Genomic DNA, 25,741 nt, shown 5'->3' with positions numbered 1-25,741 from the left:
TTACAGTATGTGGTTACTGTTTATTATATAATAATCTATATCTACAAAGTAACTTCTAACTAAAGTTTTCAAATAATTACAGTGCACAATATTTTGCGTATTGTGGTGGAGTAGATGCATAATCGGCTATTTTCAAATAGCCGATAATATACATAGGTTTAAAGTAATCATGTGACCTACAGTACAGTCACTTCTTTTGGGCTTGCTTTCATAGACCTGTTTGCATATTTCTCTCGCAAAATCTGGCAACACTGATCACTTGTCCCTGGGATAGTGCGGCTTGCAGCGTTGTGGAGAAGCCATCAACCATTCCACTTCACACTCAACACCACACGTCCTTGAGTCCTCAGTAATGCACCTGCCAAGTGGCTGGTGTCTGCCAAGTTCTCTGACTGAAGGACACACATACATCTATACCAGTGGTTCCCAAACTGGGGGTCGGGACCGCCGGGGGGTCCCCAAATTATTATTAGTATTGTGTTGGAGGGGTCCCCAGATGATTTGCTTAATATGCATCATTATTTTCTCAACAGTAAACACACTAACATACAGTATAAGTGTATACAGGGTATCTGCACATTAATAAAGTTGCAATCAATAAGGGACATGTCTTTAAGTTTCCAAATTAACGGACAATTCTGTATTTCAAGGGAATCCTAGTTGTACCCGTTGTGAGAGTACCAGTTGTACCCGTCTTTCTGTCTGTGTCCCTTTTTATGCCCATATATGGAAATACTGTGACGTGACGCGACGCAACGTTACGCGACGTGGGTTGGCCAATCAGGGAAGCTGATGCATACAATCTCCCGAACACAAAGAATTTGTGTGTTCTGACCCGCGTTCAGAGACATACAGATGTTTGTGTTTTTTTCTGTTCACTTATGGTAGATCTGAATTGCCATCCGGCTCTTTACACTGTACTACTCGCTTAACGAGTTATATATAGCAGATCTACAAGCTCATAGCATGAACTGATGCGCTAGGAGCTTGTACGTCTGCTACAATCTATAATTATTACACTAGGGGGTCCCCAGACAGCACTTTGAGAACCAGTCTACTAGTGTCATGTCCACCGGGTATACTTGTACTTTTTGTTTTTACGGGGCCAGAGCTCAGCTCTGGACCTGTTTTGTTATTGGCAGTATTCTGTCACTTCTTCTGCCACTTTTCGCAGTTCTGGCTGAACCGTGCAGTCGCTTTTTACGAAACTCGGCCATATGGTAGATGGTCATGAAAAACTACGACGAAATAATTCTCACAATCTTTCGTCCAAAGGTGGCGCTATAGCACTCAATTGAAAATGGCAACTTTGAACAGGTACAACTCATGCCCTGTTTGACCTAGAGCCATGAAACTTGGATACACATATGCGTCTGCTCATGCTGAACAACTTTCACCCTCTGACTTTTGACCTCTGACCTTTAGATCTCCCACCATTTTGAATTATATGAAAAACAGTCATTGGCTCCTAACTTCTGCATTTTTTCACTTATGGAAAATCCGTTGGAATTTTTTGTAGGCAGTGGTCCAAAGTTCAAGTGTTAAACGTTTCGTGCAGATTGCTCAAAAATCCCAGGAGGAGATAGATTTTAACTATTACAGTTTTATGAAAATTATTCATCTGTGCCTAAAACATACATGCAGACTCACATTTCTTTGAAACTTTGCAGAAATGTACAGGGTCATTCCAAATATCACTGAAACCAATCTTACTCCAATTGGCCAAAAGGGGGCGCTATAGCAATTTTTTGAAAAGGCAGACTTTAAACAGGCATAAGTCATGCCTCGTTTGGCCGAAAGTCGTGAAACTTGCTTACACATGTGCCTTGACTCATGAGGAACACACGTATCGATTTGACCATTAAGCTCCGCCCTTAGATTTTCCGCAATTTTGAGCAGTTTGAAAAATACTTGTTTTTGCCAGTTCTGGCTTAACCGTGCTGTCGCTTTTTACGAAACTCGGCCATATGGTAGATGCTCATGAAAAGCTACCAAGAAATAATTCTCACACTCATTCGTCAAAGGGTGGAGCTATAGCACTCAATTGAAAGTGCCAACTTTGAACAGGTACAACTCATGCCCTGTTTGACCTACAACCATGAAACTTCGATACACACATGCGTCTCTTCATGCCCGACAACTTTCGTGGTCTGACTTTTGACCTCTGACCTTTAGATCGCCCACCATTTTGAATTATATGAAAAACAGTCATTGGCTCCTAACTTCTGCATTTTTTCACTTATGGAAAATCCGTTGGAAATTTTTGTAGGCAGTGGTCCAAAGTTCAAGTGTTAAACGTTTCGTGCAGATTGCTCAAAAATCCCAGGAGGAGATAGATTTTAACTATTACAGTTTTATGAAAATTATTCATCTGTGCCTAAAACATACATGCAGACTCACATTTCTTTGAAACTTTGCAGAAATGTACAGGGTCATTCCAAATATCACTGAAACCAATCTCACTCCAATTGGCCAAAAGGGGGCGCTATAGCAATTTTTTGAAAAGGCAGACTTTAAACAGGCATAAGTCATGCCTCGTTTGGCCGAAAGTCGTGAAACTTGCTTACACATGTGCCTTGACTCATGAGGAACACACGTATCGATTTGACCATTAAGCTCCGCCCTTAGATTTTCCGCAATTTTGAGCAGTTTGAAAAATACTTGTTTTTGCCAGTTCTGGCTTAACCGTGCATACGCTTTTTACGAAACTCGGCCATATGGTAGATGCTCATGAAAAACTACGAAGAAATAATTCTCACACTCATTCGTCAAAGGGTGGCGCTATAGCACTCAATTGAAAGTGCCAACTTTGAACAGGTACAACTCATGCCCTGTTTGACCTACAACCATGAAACTTCAATACACACATGCGTCTCTTCATGCCCGACAACTTTCGTGGTCTGACTTTTGACCTCTGACCTTTAGATCGCCCACCATTTTGAATTATATGAAAAACAGCCATTGGCTCATAACTTCTGCATTTTTTCACTTATGGAAAATCCGCCGCTTTTGTTTTGTCGGCAAAGGTCCGAAGTTCATGTGTAAAATGTTTTGTGCAGATTACTCAAAAATCCCAGGAGGAAATAGATTTTAACTATTGCAGTTTTATGAAAATTATTCATCTGCCCCTAACACATACATGCAAGACTCACATTTCTTTGAAACGTTGCAGTAATGTAGAGAGTCATTCCAAATATCACTGAAACCAATCTCACTCCAATTGGCCAAAGGGGGGCGCTATAGCAATTTTTTGAAAATGCAAACTTTAAACAGGCAAAAGTCATGCCTCGTTTGGCCAAAAGTCGTGAAACTTGCTTACACTTGTGCCTTGACTCATGAGGAACACATCTATCGCTTTGACCAGTAAGCTCCGCCCTTAGATTGTCCGCAATTTTGAGCAGTTTGAAAAACACTTAAACCCAGGATTTTTCAGCTATTTGCGTGAAACTGTATCATCTGTGTGATCTCCTTTTTCACAGTTACTTGTCTGTTGGGCCAATGGCGTCTCCCTTAAATGAATGCCTCACAATCTCAAGGTCGCCAGTTCAAGCCTCACTTGATGCAGACTTAATTTAAGTTGAATTGCAAACAACATGACTGTATCAATGAATACATGTGCAAATGGTAAAGATAACCTGAAATGCTTATTTGAGAGTACGTTTTTTCAACGTATGACATACTTCATTCTGAAAATAGCTGATCTACAATCTCACAACTTTTCATGGTTTGTGAGCTTGTAGATCGGCTACTTTCACTAGTTTTGGTTCTGAGGAGATGTACAATTTCTTCATTGGTAAATGGTTTGTGAACGAGTGATCTTAGTGTTAGTGAAACAGGGGCTTGGTTCATGAAAGAAGGCAAGAGTTTATGATCTTCAACAGACAATATCAGCCTATATACAGACAAAGCTATAGCACTATAGGTAGTGTTGCAGCTTATTAGTCTGAAGGTTGAGAGTTCGAATCCTGTTAATGGCAGTAGGTTGAGATGTCCAATCAAACCATTATGTTTCCATCTCTCTCTCTCATCAATCTATTGTTTCCATGTCACTCTCTCTCTCTTCAATCTATTCCGTTTCCATGTCTCTCTCTCTCTCTCTATTCACTGGCCCCGTATTATCGCTGCTTGCAGCTATATTTGTTTTATTTGTATTTGTCAGAGTTGAATTGACAGTCCATAACTTGCGATGTATGTGTGTGCGTGTAAAGCAGCACTTACCATCAGCACAAGCTAGGCCATTGGGTAAAATGCGTTTGATGTATATCCCAAACTCCTCTCCTGTCGTCTCCCGAAGTCCACCAATCACCTTGATGCCTGTTGGGGACACAGAGAACAAGCCACTTCAGGTTCACTGTCACTTGATGTTAACTAGCCCTGGCGTATCGACGTTAGGCAAACATCCTACAATTTCATTCTACAGTCATGCGCGAGAATGTTTGTTGCTCTCTGTTTGTACTGTAGCGTCCCTCACTGTTGGTGTTTGTAGTGGACTCGCACTTTCTCTGTGCCATTCGACTTCCACTGGTGTCGTCTTTCACCGGTGTTGCCAGATTGCGCGTGCGCAACAAGCAACCACCTTCATGCAAAAACACCGCGCTGCGCACTGCGCATGCGTGGACGCACTTTCCCTAACCAATTACACGCCACTTCACACTTACAACTCCTGGACATGGCAACCCCCGCCCATCACGGCCCCAGCCGAAACACCACGGAGCGGCGGCCATTGAAATCAGCAGACTTCGCCCGCTCGCTCCACACACACACATTCTTCCACTATGATCCTCACCCAGCCAGCAACAACAACAAAACAATATTATGGCCTACCTTTCTTTGAGGTAAACTGTGAAGAATAATATTGCAGGACTTCCGGTTTAGCGAGTAATGGAGTAGGACGCAGCTCGCGGGAGTCGCGGCCTACTGCGCCAGCAGAAGCCTCGGATCATGGTAGTGGCCCTCTCCCCCAATCAACGTGCTTTCAGCACGAACGACAACAACAAATCTACCGGATGTTGCATCTCAGAGTGTTATGTAACACGGAATGAATAGCTTAGCACTTCCGGTGGTTCCTTCACAATAAAGGTTGCAACAAATACACACACCATGCAATGAAATAATAATATGCGTTTCTTAAACTGTACATTAATACATTCCTTTTTTAACTGTTTTAACTACTCCTGCAATTACATTTATATGAAATAAATCACAACACCCCCCATAACATAAAAAAAACGGTCAGTGGTGGAAAAAGTCCACACATTTTCTACTTAAGTAAAAGTATCAATACTGCAATGTAGAAGTACTCTGACACAAGTAAAAGGCCTAAAGTACAAAAGCATTGCCATCAAAATATACTTAAAAGTTCCAAAAGTACAAGTACTAAAATGTTTGAAAATAGCACATCTACAAGCTCACAACGCGTCGCCATGCGTTGTGAAAATAGCAGATCTACACGCTCACAACGCCTCGCGCTGCGTTGTGAAAATAGGGAGATGGAGAGAGAGAAAGAGAGAGGGACGGAGAGAATACTCAAATACCTTGAGTAAAAATACTTCAGAGTACTCAAAATGAGTAAAAATACTTAAAAGTACTCAAAATGAGTAAAAATACATACAAGTTGAAAAAAAAGAGTAAAAATTAAAAGTTAAAAGTTGATAAAAACACTAAAAATACCTAAAAGTTGATAAAAAAGTAAAAATACTTAAAAGTTGTAAAAATCTGTAAAAAATACTTTAAAGTTAATAAAGTCATTAAAAACCCTTTCAAGTAAATACATTGAGTAACAATACTTAAGAGTACTTCAAATGAGTAAATACTACTACTACAAATACTCTTTTAGTACCGCCTCAATACCAGCTTCAATGCTAGCGCCCACACATCAAATAGATTTGTACTGTACCAACTGAATGACAGCATGCACACACTCATCAAACCCCCTATAATATTTAAAAAAAACAGCCGAAGGGGTCCGCCATGTTCCACAGGGGTCCACGGACCCCCAGGGTGTCCGGGGACCCCCAGGATTTTTTTATTTTTTTTTGAAAAAAAAAATCCTTTTTTACTTTGCAATGAAATAATGATATGTGTTTCTTAAACTGTAAATTAATACATTCCTTTTTTAACTGTTTTAACTACTACTGAAATTACATTTATATGAAATAAATCACAACACCCCCCTATAATATTAAAAAAACAGCCGAAGGGGTCCGCCATGTTCCATAGGGGTCCGCGGACCCCCAGGCGGTCCGGGGACCCCCTGGGAAATTGCCCAGTTCTTCTCAGTGGCTGGAGCAATTGTAATTGCACACATCCATTGACCATTACCATGTGCACAGAACACCGAAGCCCGTTTTTCGCTTTCCCCAAATGTCAGCTGTTTATTAGCGTTTTTGTGTTTGGTGGCTCCCGGGTTGCCAAATCATGTGTGTGAAACAAGCGCCGGTGTAGCGTGGGTGCCAGAGCATGTGAGCGGAGCGGAGCGGGTGGAAATGCCGCTCGGCGCTCCAGGGGGCTGGTTTCACACTCGATATTCGCTCACGTCGACTCCCCCCGCGCTCCGCTCCCCGTCGCTCCTCGCTCACGTTGATTTGCGCAAATCTCGCTCCATGCTCCGCTCAAACCGGGTCGCTCAACAGTAAAAAAAAGAAAAGAAAAAGAAAGTAGAAATTCTAATGTAATCTGGGTGCGCTGTGCACTGCTGGATGTCTGTGTGTCTCTGAGTCCGTGCGACCGGGCATGCTCAAATATTCGGTGCGCGGCCCCCGCGAGGGCGGCTTGGAGCGGGAGGCGGTCCTCGCTCTGAGTAGCGCTCCAACCTTTTTATAAACCAGCTCCGCGCTCACGTCAATATCGCGTCGCTCCGCTCCGCTCACATGCTCTGGTGGGTGCTCATATCCCCCGACGGGTATGGTCTAGTTTACCTATAAATGCAAAAAGCCTCTGTCTGTCTGCGAGTGCCCTGGCCTGCATATCATCAGAACCGTCCATATTCCATCCGTTCAATAGACTAATAACTCTGATCAGCAGTTCAATACGGTAGAGATAATGTTGGCAGCATTTTTTTTTGTTTAGTCATAGACTTTTGAATAAAATTCCATTTGGTTTTAGTCATATTTTAGTCTGAAATGTTTTACTTTTAGTCTAGTTTTAGCTGACTAAATATTATAAGATTGTAGTCAACTAAATCTACAGTTGATTTAGTCGAATAAAGTTTATGTTGGCAGGCCTCCATGGCGTCGTAATGTCTGATTTATACTTAGCTGTGTGCCGAAAACAGCCGATCTACAAGCTCAAAAAATATTTACAAGCTTTGTGAGCTTGTAGATCATTTCGGAGCGTGGACACCGACGCGCAGCCAAGCATAAAATTACTTGTCTGGCTGGATCTCTTGTCCACTAGTCCTCCCTAAAATGTTCTACCGGTAGTTTTTTATTTATTGACAAAATTGTTTATCTAACTATATAAATGGCGAGCAACTTCCGTGCCCTCGGTGTCCACACCCCACAGCTCTGTTATCGACTAAACACAACACCGTCAGACCACATGTCGCCAACACTGTCGCCACGGCGGGCGGCCTGAATTTACGTTTCGCGTAGGGCACCTGGCATGCCTCACTACACCGTTCCCACCTCGCAACATAATTAATTCTACTCACCAAATGTCGGACACAACGGAAGTGGAAGCAGCTTCCTACCGCTTACCGTGCGTACCACCGAGGCCAACACAACACGACGGCCCGCCATTGAAAATCCCCAAAACAACAAGAGCACGTTGCTCTGCTCTGCTCCACACACCAGGCTAGGTTCATCACACCAAAGGATTAGCCAGTGATGTCATCATTACTGGTCAACACACCAGGCTAGGTTCATGACAGCAAAGGATTCGACAGTGATGTCATCATTATGCAACCCGGAAGTACACATCGCCGGCATTGGGATGCCAGGTTGGGATGCCACGCCAGAAACAAGCAAGAACCTGCATTTTTTTTTTTTTTTTTTTTTTTTTTTTTTACCGTTTGGAGATTTTCATCCGACGACTTTGGCGCGGACCACCAGGGGGTCCGCGGACCCCCTGAAACATAAAAAATATTATTTCTTCCCAATTTTTTTCTCAATTTTTTTACTTTTACATTACAACTTTTTTTTTTTTTTTTTTTTTTTCCCAAATGTTCATCCCATATATACACGCGCCCACGCTGGGCCCCGTGCGCGGCTAGGGGTTTCGGGCGGCCGTAGGCCGCCCGGACCTCTAGTCTAGTATATTTAGTCATAGTTTTAGTCATCATAGCTTAGTTTTCGTCAGTTAAAAAAGATTTCACCATAGTTTTAGTCGACACAATTAACACTGGTATGGACACTATTTGACATGCTTACTGTGCGTTCTCTTGTATTTACTTTGGCCTGTGTACAGTGTTGTATATTGTATATTTTGTCAATTATTGTGTGTTACGTTGCATGTGATGTCTTTACCCTACTCTTTCTACAGTACGTTTTTGTCTTGCCCTGTAACTGTATCTTGACTGCTGTGCTGCCTTTGGCGACTGTATTTCCCCCTCGGGATCTTATCTTATCTTATGATAGAAGCTTTCTTTAAATATTGGCTGGGGCACACAAGAAATTGGGCCTCTTTCTTACATACCAATGATTCCACTTAAGGTCAAACAGAGTCATGGTGCTGATATTGTGCACGTTGGCTAGCTGGAAAGACTCTACTACACCAATGGGTCTCAAAGTGTGGTCCAGGTACCCTCAAGGTTCCTTGAGGGGGTCCCAAATGGCCCCTCACGGGTGTGTAACTCTGAGAGTGTACAAATGGACGAGTAAGGATCCATTTGGTTCCATTTGTACACTCTCAGAGTTATGGGGGTCCTTCACATTAAAATGTTTGAGAACCACTGTGCTACACTAAATGGAACAGAACCTTCATTAGAATCATTGGTAACACCTGTGAAGGAAGTAAGGAAGAGGCCCAATTTCTTTTCAATATTGCCGCTGTGCATAGAGCCTATTAAGCATTACACGGGTATATGAATTTTGCCATGAATATTGGCACTACAGTGATGCGGTCAGGAGCGAGGCGCGGGCCCGGAGTTCCGCAAGCATCACCGATCAGATCGCTTGTTCGGAACTACCTGTTGTATAATGGTGATTACACCCGTGCATCCTGGTACACTAGCATCCAAAGACCCTTAAAAAGAAGCTAAATAACGTCTTGGTTATTATAAGCCACTATTAACTAAGAAGCAGGGTTAATTTTGTAGATTAAAACTATGACAAAAATGTTTGTGCCGACTATATTTTTTTCACTGACGAAAACCAAATAAAAACTAAGCTATGATGACTAAAACCATAACTACCCAGCAAGCACAGTCAGGACCCGGACCAATCAGTGACGTCTCGATTGGGGCTAGATCAAGTCAAACCAAGACAAGTCAGATCTGGCCCAGAATATCACCTGATCTCAACCAAAATTAATCCTGACCACAAAAACGTCACTTCCAGGACGTCATCTAAACACATTCTCATCTCCCAAAATTGCTGTCCAAATGTCCATATGATGTCCCGGTGATGACGTCCTGTAAATGACGTAAAGATCATCCCCATATGGACTGTGATCTGGCCTAGTCCTGAACGTCACCGGGGTGATGACCGGGCGTCATCATAACGTCATCATGACGTCATTGTGCTTGCTGGGTAAGTATACAGCCTATTTTGTCAACTAGACGAGTGGAGAAGAGGTGTCGTGCTCCGAAAATAGCCGTTGCTAACATTGTGAGCTTGTAGATCGTCTATTTCCGGTACAAATCAGGCATTATGACGCCATGATGGCCCACCAAAATACATTTAAGTCAATTAAATCAACTAGACCATACCCGGTGAAGGGCGCAGGCGAAAGTAGTTGCAAACTTGGGGTTAATGCACGTCCTGTCGCGCGTTTTCTCCCCCGCGCGCGTCCCGTCGTGGCGCCCCTCCTCCCCCCCGTGGGTCCCGTCGCGGCACCCCCCGGCCCGCGGTCACCCCTCCCCACAGGCGGATATATATATATATATATCAGCACGGAGAATGGCGTAGGCATGTTACTCCCCCCCCCCCCCTCGCCCCGGGTCCCGTCGCAAACACACACACACACACACACACACACACACACACACACACACACACACACACACACACACACACACACACACACACACACACACACACACACACACACACAGATCGTACAGCGCGTTTGTTTAGATCCAAGTGATTATCAATGATAGCGGCTACACCAGGCGCGCGGATACGCGAGTCCCCCATACGCAGACTTTTAAAATAGGACTGGGTCTAAAAGTGCGCGTGTACTGTGCGAATGTGCATCGTGTGTGCGAAAAAAGTCTGCTGTGTTTCCACTTTCCACTGTAAATGCACTCAGAGAGTGGGCGGGGTCTATGGTCTATGGTGAGTGGCAGCGGTGGCCTAGTGGTTAGAGGGGCGGCCTTGATACCGGAAGGTCCTTAGTTCGATTCCCCAATTCATCACATCAATCATGAATCACCGCTGAATAGCCCTTGAGCAAGGCTTCCATGCAGGGTCCGGCTGGAAACAAGCTTCGTGCTTAGTCCGACACCCTGGGTAAACAACAAACTTTGCTTTGCTTTGCTTTGGTGTTCAAGGAGTGTAGTTGCCATGTAGGCATATTGTAAGCGCTTTAGGGGCAATATTGGTGGTATTGTGTTTTGGCGTTGGTTGTGAAAGTGCAGGTGGGTGTGGGGACGCATTGTGAGCTTGTAGATCGGCTGTTTTCCAAGAGGCAAGGTATATGTGTGAAGGCGCTTCGTTTGGCCTTCTTTTCATAGACCTCGTTGCTTGTAGGGTTCGTTTCGTTTGGCCTTGTTTTCATAGACCTTGCTGCTTGTTTCTCTCGCGAAACCTGGCAACGACGCATGCGCAGTTTGATCAAGAGTCCACCCAAGACACAAGACAGCTACCACCCGTGAGGTTACTAGAATTATAGTAGGCCTAGGATTGTCCATTTAGTTGATTAAAATATTATGATATTTAGTCAATTAAAATTGTGCTAAAACCACAACATTTTAGATGACTAAAACTAAATAGAATTGTATTCAAAAGACTATAACTAAAACAAAATCAACATTTGCTGTCAAAATTCACACTTCTAAGAAGTGATTAGTAACTGAGAATGTATTAGTGGCTAATGTTTACAGCCCTTCAAATCGTCCTCACGCTCTCATCTCTTATTCTTTCATCGCTCTCCTGTCAAAACAACACACGGCGCTTTTTCAAAAGGACGTGATCTGTGTCGAGGTTTAATTGGCTTGTTTGTGCACTGCGTTGGGCTTTTACCGCACTGCTCAACTTGACATTGCTTACCCAAGCAATTATTTCAAAACTATGCGCTTAGTTTGTAGGAGATTTTTCCACCTACTCTGAGAAATCAGCCAATTAGAAGTGTCCTTTCGGGTCATCCCTGCACTATAGCATGTCGGCTGTTCCAGCTGTTCCAGCAGAATCCAGGCACTTACACCCCCAAAAGGAATGACGATAATTATACCGCAGAGGAACATGACAAGGCATTTTCGCTCCTAGCTATGGTCTAAAGCAGTGGTTCTCAAACTTTTTCATGCATGCCAAGGACCCCCAAATTGATACATAATAGCCCACCATTCTCAGTGTGACTTTAACTAGGAGAGTGTAGAGTTACAGACCCGTAAGGGTCCATTCGGCTCCATTTGTACACTCTCAGAGTTACAGACCCAGGTCCATTTGGTTTATCATTGACTTTGCTGGGGACCCACTCAAGGACCCCTGAGGGTCCCCGGACCCCACTTTGAGAACCACTACTATAGTCCTCAAACCTTTGGGTGGGTCCTCGGATGATAAAAAATAAAGAATAAAAAATATTCAAACAATGGCCAAATTGCCAAATATTACCTTAGAAAGAGGCAAAAGCATTTATCTGTGGAATCGCATCAAAGTAAATGTTGTGGCCAAAAAAGTTTGAGAACTACTGATATGTAGCACTAGGAGTGCTCCTTAACACTAAGCAACTGTAGTATTGTCCCCATTCATCCACTTTGACCTAGTAGTAAAACTAAAGAATACTTTAGCTACTCACTAATTCAAAGACACTTTAAAGACCTCATAATACGGCCATAAAATATCATCATTTGATTCTACATGTCACGTGATTCCTGTAAAACAGTAAGCTAAAGCGGGACATGTCACAGATATTGATTGGCATTTACAGTAGCCAATGGGATGATGTTATCAGTGACAGTGACAGCCTGTTATTAACCTCGGTCCCAGCCTCACTCATCTGCGAAGAGAAGAGCCTGGTCACAACCTAAAGCAGCGAGTGTCTAGGAAGTCCTGAGCGGACAGGATTTCTGTTTCCCCCGGAAACTATATTTTTCGACCAATTACAACTCTCGTTTCATTCACGGTGAATGTTAACAGATTTGTAAAGCATCAACGTCATTTCCTTGGGCGGTACTTCCGCCAAATTCAACCATCTCCGGTTGTCAACTTCCTAGACAACCAACATCCCAGGTCTTGCCCAGGGTGGCCTGTTATGGGTTTGAGATGAAGAAACAGGCTGTAGGCAGTGTTGCCATGTCTGCTTATTATAAGTGACTTATTTTTCTGTGAAGTCGTAAATATTGGTAGTTGCGGATTGTGTTTTTTTGTAGTTGGTTGCATTTCAATTTCAATTATTGTATGAACCAATGTTTCATGTCAAGGACCCCAAGATTAATATGTATTTGTCCACGGACCCCCATCTGAAAATATTTTGTGCCAGCGACCCACATAGAAGATTTGTTTTAAAATGTTTCAAACATTTTCCAAGTATGAAAAATACATTTTCCAAGTATGAAAAATAAAAATGAATACGATTTATTTTAGAAAATAGCAGATATACAAGCTCACAACGCGTCGCATCGCAGCACTGCCTGTAGTAGCATATTGTTGAAAACAAACTAGAAATATTGTTCCTGAAGAAACAATGTGGGCTCGCTTTAAAGCCAAAAAACTGTAGTTATAAAAAGTACAAATTCAGTTTGACTTGGTATCTCTGTCTTTGTGTTGTGTGTGGGTGCAGACTTGCCTCCGGTTGATCAGATCGGGAGCACCTGTTATCATTCTCCTAATTGTCATCAGTTGAACACCTGCTTAAGCTGATGGTAGTAAGGGGATGGAGAGGGGTATAGGGTATAGGAGTGATGGGTGCGGGGTGCTTCCCCCTGGCTCCAGTGAGCTTGTAGATTAGCTATTTACTATGGTTTAAAGTGTGTGTGTGTGTGTGTGTGTGTGTGTGTGTGTGTGTGTGTGTGTGTGTGTGTGTGTGTGTGTGTGTGTGTGTGTGTGTGTGTGTGTGTGTGTGTGTGGGTGGGTGGGTGGAGGGAGTTGTGTGGGTTATGTTGACCAATTTACAAAATTATTGCCATCAAAATTTCACCCATTTACACACGGATGGCGGAGGAAACCATGCAAGGCACCTGCTCATCGGGAGCAATTAGGGGTTCAGCATCTTGCTCAAGGACACTTCGACAGTGGCGTGCACAGACATTTTGAGGGGCAGGTGCTCAAGTAAAAAAAAAGGGCACCTTGCGCGGCGCGCGGAACCGCCGGCTGCCTTAGTAGTGTGAGATTTATAGAAGAAAATTGCAACGCACATTTTGGGGAATTGTTAATGTATTAGAAGCTTTTAATCCAGAATTGATCGATGTCACCATGGGCTACATACTGTAAAATAGGGGTCTTCAACGTTTTCAGGCCAAGGACCCCCTAGCTGAGAGAGAGATGAAGCAGGGACCCCTCTATATTGTATAAAATTGTGTTTAAGATTATACTTTTTTTTGTTTACTTGGTCTGCTCTTTTTTCCCTCTACATCTATACCTCTTTGCCAAAAATAGCCGATCTACAAGCCCACAACGCCTCGTAGCGCGAGGCGTTGTGTGAGTGTGTGTGTGTGTGTGTGTGTGTGTGTGTGTGTGTGTGTGTGTGTGTGTGTGTGTGTGTGTGGGGGGGGGGGGGGGGGGTTGGAGCTTGCAGTGTACAAACGTTTTAGCATCAAAATATACTTTGAGTACCAAAGTAAAAGTACTAACATTTTCTGAAAATAGCTGATCTACAAGCTCATAACGCGTCACATTGTAGATCGGCTGTATGTGGTTACTGTAGGTTTTGTATCAATAATAAAATCTGCAAAGTAACAAGTACTGTAACTAAAGCTGTCAAATGCTGACATTGTAGTGGAGTAGAAGTAACAAAAATAGAAAGTAAAGTAAAAGTACCTCAAAATTGTATTGTGCATTGTAAGCACTTGCATAGTACTTGAGTAAATGTGCTTAGTTACTTTGCAGCACCAGTGAGCAGCAATGGCTGACAGGCTAGCTTTCACCAGGTGTAATGATTGCTAGAGTGTGGAGAGACATGGGTTAATATTAATGGTCTTAACTCGAAATATATACATCACACAGCTTAGATGTTTGGATTAAATCAGAGAGCAGACCTGTGGGAACTTGGTGATGTCAAATAAATATTTGTAGTGTAAAGAATGTGGCCACAGTGACACAGTGAAAACACAGGGCATTTCTCCTCTGTCCTTCTCTCTCCCCACTAGCAAAACCCATTGGAAATGCATTGGGTGCTTGAAGTTCATTATTTAAAAAACTACAAATTATTTCATTATTTGCTGCTGCTGCAGCGAGCCCACAACTAAACAGTGTACAGTGTATGTGGTTAAATTCTTAGTAATGAATGCATGAAACCATACCATCTCTAACTGCATCTTACAACCAGTGCTGAATGACAAACCACTTGATTTGTTAATTAACGAGACAAACTGGATGAGGTCATGTCCACGATTAAGAACACTGTTACACCGGTGGCCAATTAAATTACATAATCGTGTGAGCGGCATGTGCAAGCCTCCGGATTGAAAAAGTCACTGTGTGGGTGTGTGTGTCTGTGTGTGTGTGTGTGTGTGTGTGTGTGTGTGTGTGTGTGTGTGTGTGTGTGTGTGTGTGTGTGTGTGTGTGTGTGTGTGTGTGTGTGTGTGTGTGTGTGTGTGTGTGTGTGTGTGTGTGACTGGCCGGACTTAAACGATCTGTGCTGTTGGGCTGATGTTACCTTGAAGTGGTTAGGGTCTAACTCTGAGGCATTGGCTGTCTCGGAGGACTTTATATCTGACTCCAGTATCTCTGTCAGAGCATCTATGACTATGTGTGGAGCAGAACACCAACTCCCACTGACTAATGCCCGAGGCCGCCTCTTATGGGCACAACAGCAAAGGCAGCGGCAGCACTGGACTGAGCTGCCGCTGCCTGTAATGCAAGACTCATCCAACCAGGGGATGGCTTCTTGTACACCATGGGACTGAGAGGGTCACGTACAGTGGTGGACAGTAAGTAAGTAAGTACATGTACTTAAGTACATTGTTGGAGTATGCGATTTCTTTCCAAGCATATGACTTTCACTCCGCTACATTTTAAATAGAAATATTGTACTTTTGACTCCACTATACATTTCTAGGAAGGGACTCGTATGACGCAACCGTACAAAAATATATTATGAATTAACCTCTTAGGCCCGATTTCACAAATAGTGAAAATAGCAGATGTACAAGGCCAAGCTCACAACGTGCCACACCTGTGAGCTTGTAGATCTGATATTTTCATCCTGAGATGCGGAAGTGCCGTTCTCAAACCCAAGACGTAAAAGGGTGACGGCTCTGCTAAAAAAACCAACAACTTTAAAACGGCAGAGGTGTTAACGGTGAGCCACGAGAGGCTCCACCGAGCAAGCCGTCAGGCGAGTGAGTCTCGGTGCCGAACGTAGCGAAGTCCGCTTCAGCCGACTCAGCGCCGTCCAAGCAATTTGTCATGTTGTGGTATTGCTACTTATTTACTTATTTACTTAACCAGCATCCATATTATTTTTGGAAACACTTGCCAAACAGCAAATCTACCATGTAGATCGGCAAATGTTGGCGAAGAGCTTTGTGTAGACGGGAAAAAAGCGGTCTAAGAATAGAGGGTTTAAGTGGTTTAATAAAACAATCTGAGTATGTCTTCCACCACTAGCTAGCCGCCACACAGAGTCAATGTCAGAGGGCCTATTACAGTGGATAAGAGCACTGACAGCACAGATGTAGCCCAGCTGTGTGTCTACATTAAATATGTTTAATGGAAATGAGTCCAGGGAAGACCTGCAGTCTTTTAGGTCAGAATTGTTTAAATTCTCATTAAAAAGATTGTCCAATAATATGACTAAATGTGAAACCAATATACTGATCATTTAGATACAAAACAAATATTTATTTTATTTAAAATGGCTTTTGTTTTGCTTTTGTTTCTGTATATTGTCTGTTTTGTATTTGTATTGTTGCTACCTGCCTCCCTTCCCCAAAAGGACCACAATGGAAGCAAGCCTTCAGGCTTTCTCGTGTATTTATCCTTTTGAATTCATTTTCAATAAAGTGCTCAATAAGTCAATCAATCAATCAATCAATCAATCAATCAATCAATCAATCAATCAATCAATCAATCAATCAATCAATCAAGCAAGCAATCAATCAATCAATCCCGTCACCCCTTTGACGGCTTGAGAGTGAGGATGCGTTGAACACCTTCAACGTAGCCTTTCCACCCCTCATGAGAGAAACGAAGGTACAGCGACTGAAGCACTGACAGCAAGTCATGTGACCACCAGCACGGTCCTATTAGTGCAGTGGTTCTCAACCTGTAGGCCGAGACCTACTGGTGGGCCGCGAGGGTATTACAAGTGGGTCCCCAAATAATAGGCAAAACGCTAAGATTTTATTGATAAAATGACATTAATATTAAAAAGTGATACCAATGAATAAGAGCTTAGAGTAATACCACGTTAGTTCCATCGATCCAAGCCGGAACACAATCGATTGATTGATCATTAGAATTAACATGCTCCGAGAATGCCTGATCCAGAAAAGGTTAAGAACCACTGTCCTAGCACCAGGCCCAGCAGTAAAGTGACAAGTGTCCCCCCAAAAGGCATCATGGGTGCTCACACAGCCACACCAGGCACCGTTCACAGACGCAGAGAAGAGAGTTAAAGAAGGTTAAGGTGACAATTTTGGAGGAAATGGCCCTCAGACAAGGTGATGAATGGTGTCACCGCCTACTCGTGGCAAAGGTGTCCTGTTCTGAGCTGGCCGCCACATAGAGTCAACAGTGCAAACAATGACATTTAGTGCTGCACTTTTGTACACTTCTGAGTTGCTTTTCACTTGAGCACATTTGTTGTCCGGTACTTTATACTTGTCCTCCACTAAATCTCAGAGGCAAATATTGTACTTTTTTTTTACTCCACTCAAATTATCTTGGGAGCGGAGCTTTGGTTAAAAGTTAATTTGGAGATTTAGATTGTTATTACAAAACATACATTGACCACTAAAGCCCTATTTTAGATGCTTTGGCTATTTAAAAAAATGTAAGAAATGGCTCAAGCTCGTAGCTTGTAGTTCTGCTACTTTAAAAGAAAGTCTGCCCACCCTCCCAATAAATACATAAATAATCTAGTTATTTAACGCAATCCTTTTTTGGGAATACAGGCCTTTTACTTGGAACAGAGTATGTTTATATTGTGGTATTGCAAATTATTTATTTACTTACTTAACCATGTGAACTCCAGCATCCATATTCTTGGGGATACATCATAGCCAAAAATTGCAGATCTACAAGCTCACAATGCTGAGAGCTTGTAGATCGTCAATCTTTGGCGATGAGATTTTAGATGGAAAAATACGATCCCAGTACAGTTGCAACCAGCCGATCCTCATGTTATCAGCGCATATTGGGCTCCAAATCAGCACAAACTAGTTTGGTCTATTTGGGTCTTACCAGCCTTTTCTTTCGGTGATTCAAAGTTAACGCATGTGCTGTCACGTGACCTGTCCAAATCCTGGAAAAGAAGTGCTGTGATTGGCCTGAAAAGACACGCTGTGATTGGTCGGAAAAGACGCGCTATGACGGCCAGTCACTTTGATTGGCAGCTGGGACGAACGCTCACCCCAAAACATGATTTATGATTATGTCCCTATCGGAACATAACTCGGACGGCGCTGAGTTGGCAGAATCGGACTTTGCAACGTTCGGATTCTGATAGCGCGCCTCCGTAGTGATTTGATCCCAGGAGGTTGGGGCTGACAGTCTAATGATTAGCGAGGCACGCCGCCGATGGGGTTTTGTGCTGTATTTCAATGTGACTTGAATCACCCAAAGAAATGACTGATAACGGTCTACCAGAGCCTCCTGGTAGGCTGAAACACAGAAATAAAAGGCTGATAAGACCCAAATAGAAGAAGAATAGAAGGGCCCAACTGGCCTAAATGTATGAGATGATTTGTGCTGATTTGAAGCCCAATCTATGGGCTGAGTTCTAGGTATCGGCATAGGGGATTTAAGTGGTTAAGCAAAAACAATCTGCTTTCCACCACTAGCTAGCCCCCACACAGAGTCAATGTCAGAGGGCCCATTACTGTTCCCTGGCCGTGGATGACAGCACAGATGTAGCCCAACTGTGTGTCTACGTTAAATATGTTTAATGGAAATGAGTCCTGATGTGTCTTTGGTCAGTGGTTCTCAATCTTTTTCATGTCAAGGACCCCCACATTAATATGTATTTGGCCGCTGACCCCCATCTGAAAATAATTTATGCTAGGGACCCCCATACAAGATTTGTGTTAGCAATTTTATTTTCAAGATTTTTCAAACATAAAAAATAACAAATTAGTATAAAATACTATTATTAAGTGCTTAAACTTATTGTGATGCTATATTAACCAATTTTGCTAGGGACACTCTGTAGCCCCCTCAAGGACCCCTGGGGTCCCCTGACCCCACTTTGAGAGTCTTAGGCTATGTTCTGATTATTTCTGGCAGATTAAGATAGGAAACAGATGGTTTTGATCAAATCTAAACAGCTCAACTCACGCTGAATTAGGCTTCACATGGTACGCTCAGCACGCAAACACTCAAATTCTTACTCCCGCTCCCGGCTGATTTCTACGGAGCCCCTGAAGGGACCATAGTAGCTATTTTCACAATATTTCTCTGTGGAACCGAGTCAACATAATCAACTCCTACAAGTCTAAGTGCTTATCATGGTGGGGGGTCCCCAGATCAAATTTGATTATTTTGGGGGTTCGCGGCCTGAAAAGTTTGAGAACCACTGGTATAGAGGGAAATTATTTATTGTTTTGTTACGTGAACCCAGAGCAAGGTTACATACTATGCCCTTACGTCACTGACCTCAGGCAGCTGGCAGCCTCGCACAAAAACACAGCTCAACTTTCACCCGCCTTATTTTGCGCTGCAGTGATCTGATCCCAGGTCAGCCTCATCATCACGCAGCACTTCATCATTACCATGGTGGACAAAGTACTCAACCTCGGTACATGCGCCAAAGTATAAATACTCCTTGTCAAATATAGAGAACCGAAGTTTGACATCACTGCCGTTAGAGTAAAAACATGTTTTGAAAATGCCATATGGGTCTCAATATCATCGTGGCATAATAAGAAAGACAAATGAACCCGGCAATTCTGCTCATTATGGATATGAAGCATCAACTGACGGTGAAAACGTACTCAATTTATTCAAAGTGTAAGAACATAAATACATTTTCTCGAAACACAGACGTTTTGAAATGTAACTCAATCGTTGGGCTGATTGGTTCAATTTTGGATCGCAGCTCTTAAAAGACACGATTCTTGAATGACCTTATTGGTATTTTCGATAAAAAAAACAAATACTTCTGTGATCCAGGGGATAACGGAGTCATGACTTCAATACTCTATTACTTGAATGGCCATGATAAAACACAGACGGGTTCTCAGGTATATTTTTTCGGGGTATTTTCGCTTCGGGTGAACCTGTGAAGACCTCTACTGTATATATATATATATATGTCTGGGAGGGGGGCTCACTGATGCCAAGAAATAATTACGTAAAAAATAAACGTAAAAAAATAGATTTGTATGTTGAATTGCGCTACATGGTCAGTGTAAGTGGTAAATGTTTTTCTCTCTAAATTAAAATCACACACATTCATCATTTTCAACATGGAAAGTGGAAATTTAAATGAGCTTGTTAACAGCACTTGACTCAAATACACAGTCAAATACTGAGTATGAATGTAACACCGAAACAACACAAGGAACCAAATGGACCCTTATGGGTCTGTAGCTCTGAGAGAGTACAAATGGAACCAAATGCACTTCCATCTGTACACTCTCAGAGTTACATTAGCAATGAGGATTTTGCAGTGTTGGCCATTAATGGGCCAACACTGCACTCAACAAACCCCCCCCCCCCCCCCCACCCCCCCCCCACACACACACACACAAACCAAAGAGTTAAATTAACAGGAAACAGGATTTCACAGTGTATAGAAGGCAGTCTGACGCAATGTCCCAGTTCCATTTATTATCAATCAATTTCTTAAATCAGCCATTGATTAAGTCCTGGCCCACCATCTAATGGCTTGGAAAGAAATTGGCCAGAGGTGGAAAGTACAGTAAGTAAGTACATATTAGTCAAGTACTGTACTTCAGTACAATTTTGAGGGACTTTTACTCTACTTGAGTATTTCCATTTTGCGATACTTTATACTTCTACTCCATCTCAAGAGGCAAATATTGTATTTCTTAATCCACTACAATTATCTGATGGCTTTAGTTACTAGTTACTTTGTCAATTTTGATTATTATTATTACAAAACAAAACATATATCAAAGGAGTAGTTCACACAAAGAATTACTTATTTTCTATCAATTACACACCCCATGAAGCCTTTAATTCATGGAGATATTTTTGTTGCCTAACGAATAATAATTCCCCAGTGTGCTGGGTCCCCAGTTCAAATTTATTTTATTTTGGGGGGTCACTACCTGAAAAGGTTGAAAAGCACTGGTGTAAGTGATACTTTTTGTTTGTTGGTTGATTTGTTTAAATAATTGTTAAATTGCTCTATATCCAGCTCTTTAGTAAACTGAACATACATTAGGATGCCAATTGTATCCAATCTGAAGAGAGCAGCAGCATAGAGCAGAATCACAATGACAAGAGTGACCTAATGTTCAAACACTGTGGGCCTATGGGTCACATGGCTCGGAAAGACTAGATTACTTACTTACTTACTGACTCATTATGACCTCATCGAGATGACGTCATAATGAGTCACCGACGGCCAGCTTATAACCGATTGCTGTCTCATTAACCACTCAGATCCAAACTAGGATAGGCCTATCTATGAAGGTGCAGACCATATTGATCTCCAAGACTATAACTTAAATTATCCAGAACCCCTAACCATCCTGAATCCAAAGGTCTTCAAAGGGAACTTCTCGACCTGATACTGAAGTCAGGCCCATGAGCAATATTCCACTGGAAATCACACCATAACTTCCTGGATCGGAAAAGGAGAGGGCCAGTTCTACAGTCAACCGGTTTCTTTTGATCCACCGTGTTGGTTGGTGCGTGAAATGTTCCGTTGGACGTTGCGTCTGAAAGGTGCACCGAATAGACTTTCTAATCATACTGCGGTGACAGTGGGACACAAGGTGTACTCTTTTGGAGGATACAATGACATGGATCAGATTGAGGTGCACATCTTCAACACAGCGTCTCTGCGCTGGAGGAAGTTGCCACCAGTGACAACTGAAGGAGGACAATGTCCCCTTGGGGTTCCCTCCAGTCGCATTGGCCACACAGCTGCGCTGATAGAAGATACCATCTACATCTGGGGTGGGGTTCCTTACTGCAACGTGCTTTATGCGTTTGATGTCGACGCCCACAGATGGTTCAAGCCCAAGGTTTCTGGGACTGTTCCAGAGGCGAGGGCCAGCCACTCAGCCTGTGTCTTGAGGAAGGTCATGTATATCTATGGAGGATGGACACAGACTCAACGCACTAACGACATCTACAAGTTGGACACCACCACAGTGGTCTGGTCTTTGATCAACACCAGAGGAACACTGCCACCTCCTTTATCACATCAATCTGCCACCATCTTCGGGACAAAGATGTTTGTATTTGGGGGCTGGGCGATCCAGGAGGACAACTGCGACACCATCAGAGTGTTTGACACAGAGACCAACTGCTGGCTGAGCACACTTTCTTTACAGCTTCTTCCAGATGGTGTGTCTATTACCAAGTGTGGTCATACAGCCTCTTTCTACAATGGAGAGCTGTACATGTTTGGTGATAAGAAATGTCACTGGAGCTCCAATGATCTGTGGAAAGCCAACCCTGTGGACCTTTCTTGGAAGAAGGTTGAGCCTAAGGGGAAAGGCCCCTCTACGAAGATGTTTGGGACGTGCTGTCGCATGGTGGGAGATCGTATCATCCTCTTTAAAGCGAACCTGTACATCTTAGACTTAAGTCCTAGTCTGAAGACGCTCTGCAAGCTAGCAGTGGTGCAGTACGGTCTGGAGGAGTCAGAACTCCCACACAACATCAGGTGGGAACTGGCAGCCATGAATGTTTCAGAAGAAGAAGAAGACGACGACGAAGATGAATCTGAAGATGAAGAAGACAGAGAAGAATATGAAGATGAATCTGAAGAATCAGAATTAGAACGAGAATTGGAAGAACTACAATTGGAAGAAGAACAAGAATTGGAAGACGAAGAAGAAGAAAAAGAAGGATTGATTGATTGATTGTTTTCATATACACGTAACTAACATCATCGTCATTAAATCAATAGAAATTATTGAATAGAGTCTGTTCAATAGACAGTATTTGAATCTGATCTCATCTGAATCTGAAGATTAAGATGATGAGGGAGTCACCAGCCGCTTGGAGTTTCACCAGTAGGCTGTAACGTATGTGGAGGAACACTCTATCCCTCCCAGTTCCACTTCCTGCTGGACAGTTACCCCAACCAACCTGCTAGAGTCGCTGGTGCAGCGACAGACTGAACAGTCAGTTGCGTTTGTTGGAGCACCAAGCCAGATGCACCATGGAGGATTCAAACCCCAGTTTCCATGGAGGTGGTGAGCAGTAACTAAGTACATTTACTTTATTTAATTTATTTTTTTTTCTTATTTTTTTTTCAATCACATGATTTCACTCCGCTACATTATAGGTAGAAATATTGCACTTTTGGGACCTAGACTTACAAAAATACATTATATTGGATTTTCAGGCTGATTCGAGAAACAGTGTGCCTGTGGCCCTCGGAGGCCCCTAATGTGGCTCCTCAGGGAGAAATGTGGTAGAAACGTTTGGTCCGGATTGGAGCAATGGTACTCAGCAGACTACACACCTCCACCAATGCCTAACAACCTCTCCAGTTTGGTCACTGGAATGTTCATCCTGATGCCTGACCTGGAATTCCATATTTGGGTATGGCTGACTCGTTGTGACGTCTTTGTGATGACGCCGGCCAGCTTATAACCGATCGCTGTGTCAATAACTGATCAGATTAATCTACGATATCCAACTAGATGTTGACGCTCTAACTTCAAGAAGATCCAACTCCTAACCATTCTGCATCCACAGGTCTTAAAGAGGAACCTCTTGACCCGAAACTTGAGTCAGACCAAAATAAATATTCCACTGGTAGTCACACCATAACTATTACTGGATTGTGAAGGCAATGGAGGGCCAGTCTCCAGTCATCTGGAGACTGTTTTTGAGTAATTGTTTACAATATTCCACGTTGATCCGTCGTTGATGTGAAATGTTCCATTAGGCGTTGCGTCTGAAAGATGCACCACATAGACGTGGTCTATACTGCTGTTACAGTGAGACCATGGTGTACTGTTTCTGCCATCAGTTTTCAGCGCACATCTTCACAGTGTATTTACGCTGGATGAAGTTGCCACCAGTGACAACTGGAAGAGGAGAACGTCCCCTAGCTGTGCTGATAGAAGATATCATCTGTGTATGGGGGAGCTGTAAGTACAATCCAATACTTAGTGGCCCTCATTTATCAACGCGGCGCAGACCAAATAATGGGCGTACGGCGAGATCACCGCAATTTTCGGCATTTATCTTTTTTTTTTTTTTCTAAATTTTTATCCCACGATTTTTGTAACCCGATTTTTTACACCCAGTGCCAATTGTCTATGTAATCCTGGGCACTACCTTCCCTCTGCCAATCTAGGGAGGCCAGGGCCGAGCTCATGCCTCCTTCAATGCATGAGAGCCAACTGACCTTCTTATCACCTGACAGGGGAGAGTTTTCCTGGTTGGACGTAGCGCGTGGAAGGAACACGTTATTCCAACCAGTTCCTCCATCAGGCGCCCCGGCTGGCCAGGGGGAGGCAGTATAGTGACCAGGATTACTGCATGTTTTTGTGAGGGTACCTACCCTAGGAGACACGGGGAGAACATGCAAACTCCACACAGAAAGGCCCTTTCGCCAACCCCACCTAGGGTATGGGCACTGATGACGCGGAGGAGAGAACACGCCACCAGCGCCCACAGCGTCCCCTGCGGGAATCAAACCCAGAACCTTCTAGCTGTGAGGCGACAGCGCTACCGACTGCGCCACCGTGCCCCCCAACTTTCGGCATTAATCAATATATCCTGACGTTGGCTTCATCCTACCGTACGCTGAGATCTCACGTCTGGTCGAGACCAGTTGTTGACGTTGGCTGCGCCCGTTTATTCCATTGTAGACCTGCGGAGCAGCATTGTCTGACTGTCTGACAGGCATCTGGACACATAATCCACTCCTAAATGTATATTTATACTAACACTAATAAATAATCCCAGTGAAAATATAACATTTTATAAATGTAACAGTTCGGTTAAGCTTGCAGATCTGGCTGCATTGGCTATTTGAAAATAGCAGATCTACAAGCTCAAGAACGGGTGCATCGCGACGTGTTGTGAGCTTATATATCTGCTATTTTCAAAATATACGAGCGCTTCTGCGAGAGCATTTTCAGGAGCCCCGACCATCTTTTCATGGACAGTGAGGTCTACAAACTTACAGTAGCTTGTCCTATGTTATGGAGTTATGTCATAGAGAGTTATGTCATAGAGAGTTATGTAGGCTACACAACCTGGCTGGGTTAAGATATAAACCCGACGATCGAATCTCTTATTAACGTGGCAAAGATTGTACCGCTACGGATGTGTGTGTTTGTGTGTGTGTGTGTGTGTGTGTGTGTGTGTGTGTGTGTGTGTGTGTGTGTGTGTGTGTGTGTGTGTGTGTGTGTGTGTGTGTTCGACGTTGGTGTACGGCCGAATATATGGAAAAATATAAGCCGGTTTATACGCTCCGTTGATAAATGAGGGCCAATGTGTTTTATGTCGACGCCCACAGGCCAAAGACCAAAGTTTCCGGGACTGTTCCAGAAGGGAGGAACAGTCACTCAGGTGCTTCACAGAACAAGCTCAATGTCACTTTGCCGATCGGCTACTTTCGCTGTTTTCTATTTCCTATTTCACGGTATTGAAATGTCACTGCATTTCACTATATTCATAGCAATGTATTGTTGTACGTTTGCGCACTGGGAGTGCGTACGTGCGTGCGTGTGCGCTCTTATCCTCCATTAGCTCACTTCCTGGCTGTTACCAGGCAGACATGATGTTAACACTAATTGGCTTTAGAAGCAACAGGGGGGTGGCTAACTATGTCCTGCTGTAGAGAGAGGTTGATGTATTTAATCTCTCTCTGTCTGTCTCTCTCTCTGTCTCTCCCAGTTTAGATTCGCTATATGAGTTGTCTGAAAAACATTTGA

At 43.2% G+C, this 25,741-nt stretch overlaps 1 protein-coding gene across 1 annotated transcript in view; it reads right to left on the bottom strand.

The window, feature by feature from the left end:
* The window catches only part of LOC311055764 (syntaxin-binding protein 4), a gene marked incomplete at its 5' end in the record, with an annotated part of 229,815 nt that overhangs the window by 76,589 nt on the left and 127,485 nt on the right, over positions 1–25,741 (bottom strand). The window contains one exon of the mRNA XM_084072030.1: positions 4,219–4,314. Within this exon, the coding sequence (XP_083928156.1) occupies positions 4,219–4,314 (96 nt within the window). The remainder of the gene's footprint in view (positions 1–4,218; positions 4,315–25,741) is intronic.

Source organism: Gymnoscopelus microlampas, assembly GCF_963454915.1.
Source record: "Gymnoscopelus microlampas genome assembly, chromosome: 11".
Classification (NCBI taxonomy): Eukaryota; Metazoa; Chordata; class Actinopteri; order Myctophiformes; family Myctophidae; genus Gymnoscopelus; species Gymnoscopelus microlampas.
Note: the sequence above shows the minus strand (reverse complement) of the source record. Positions and strands in the feature narration are given on the sequence as shown.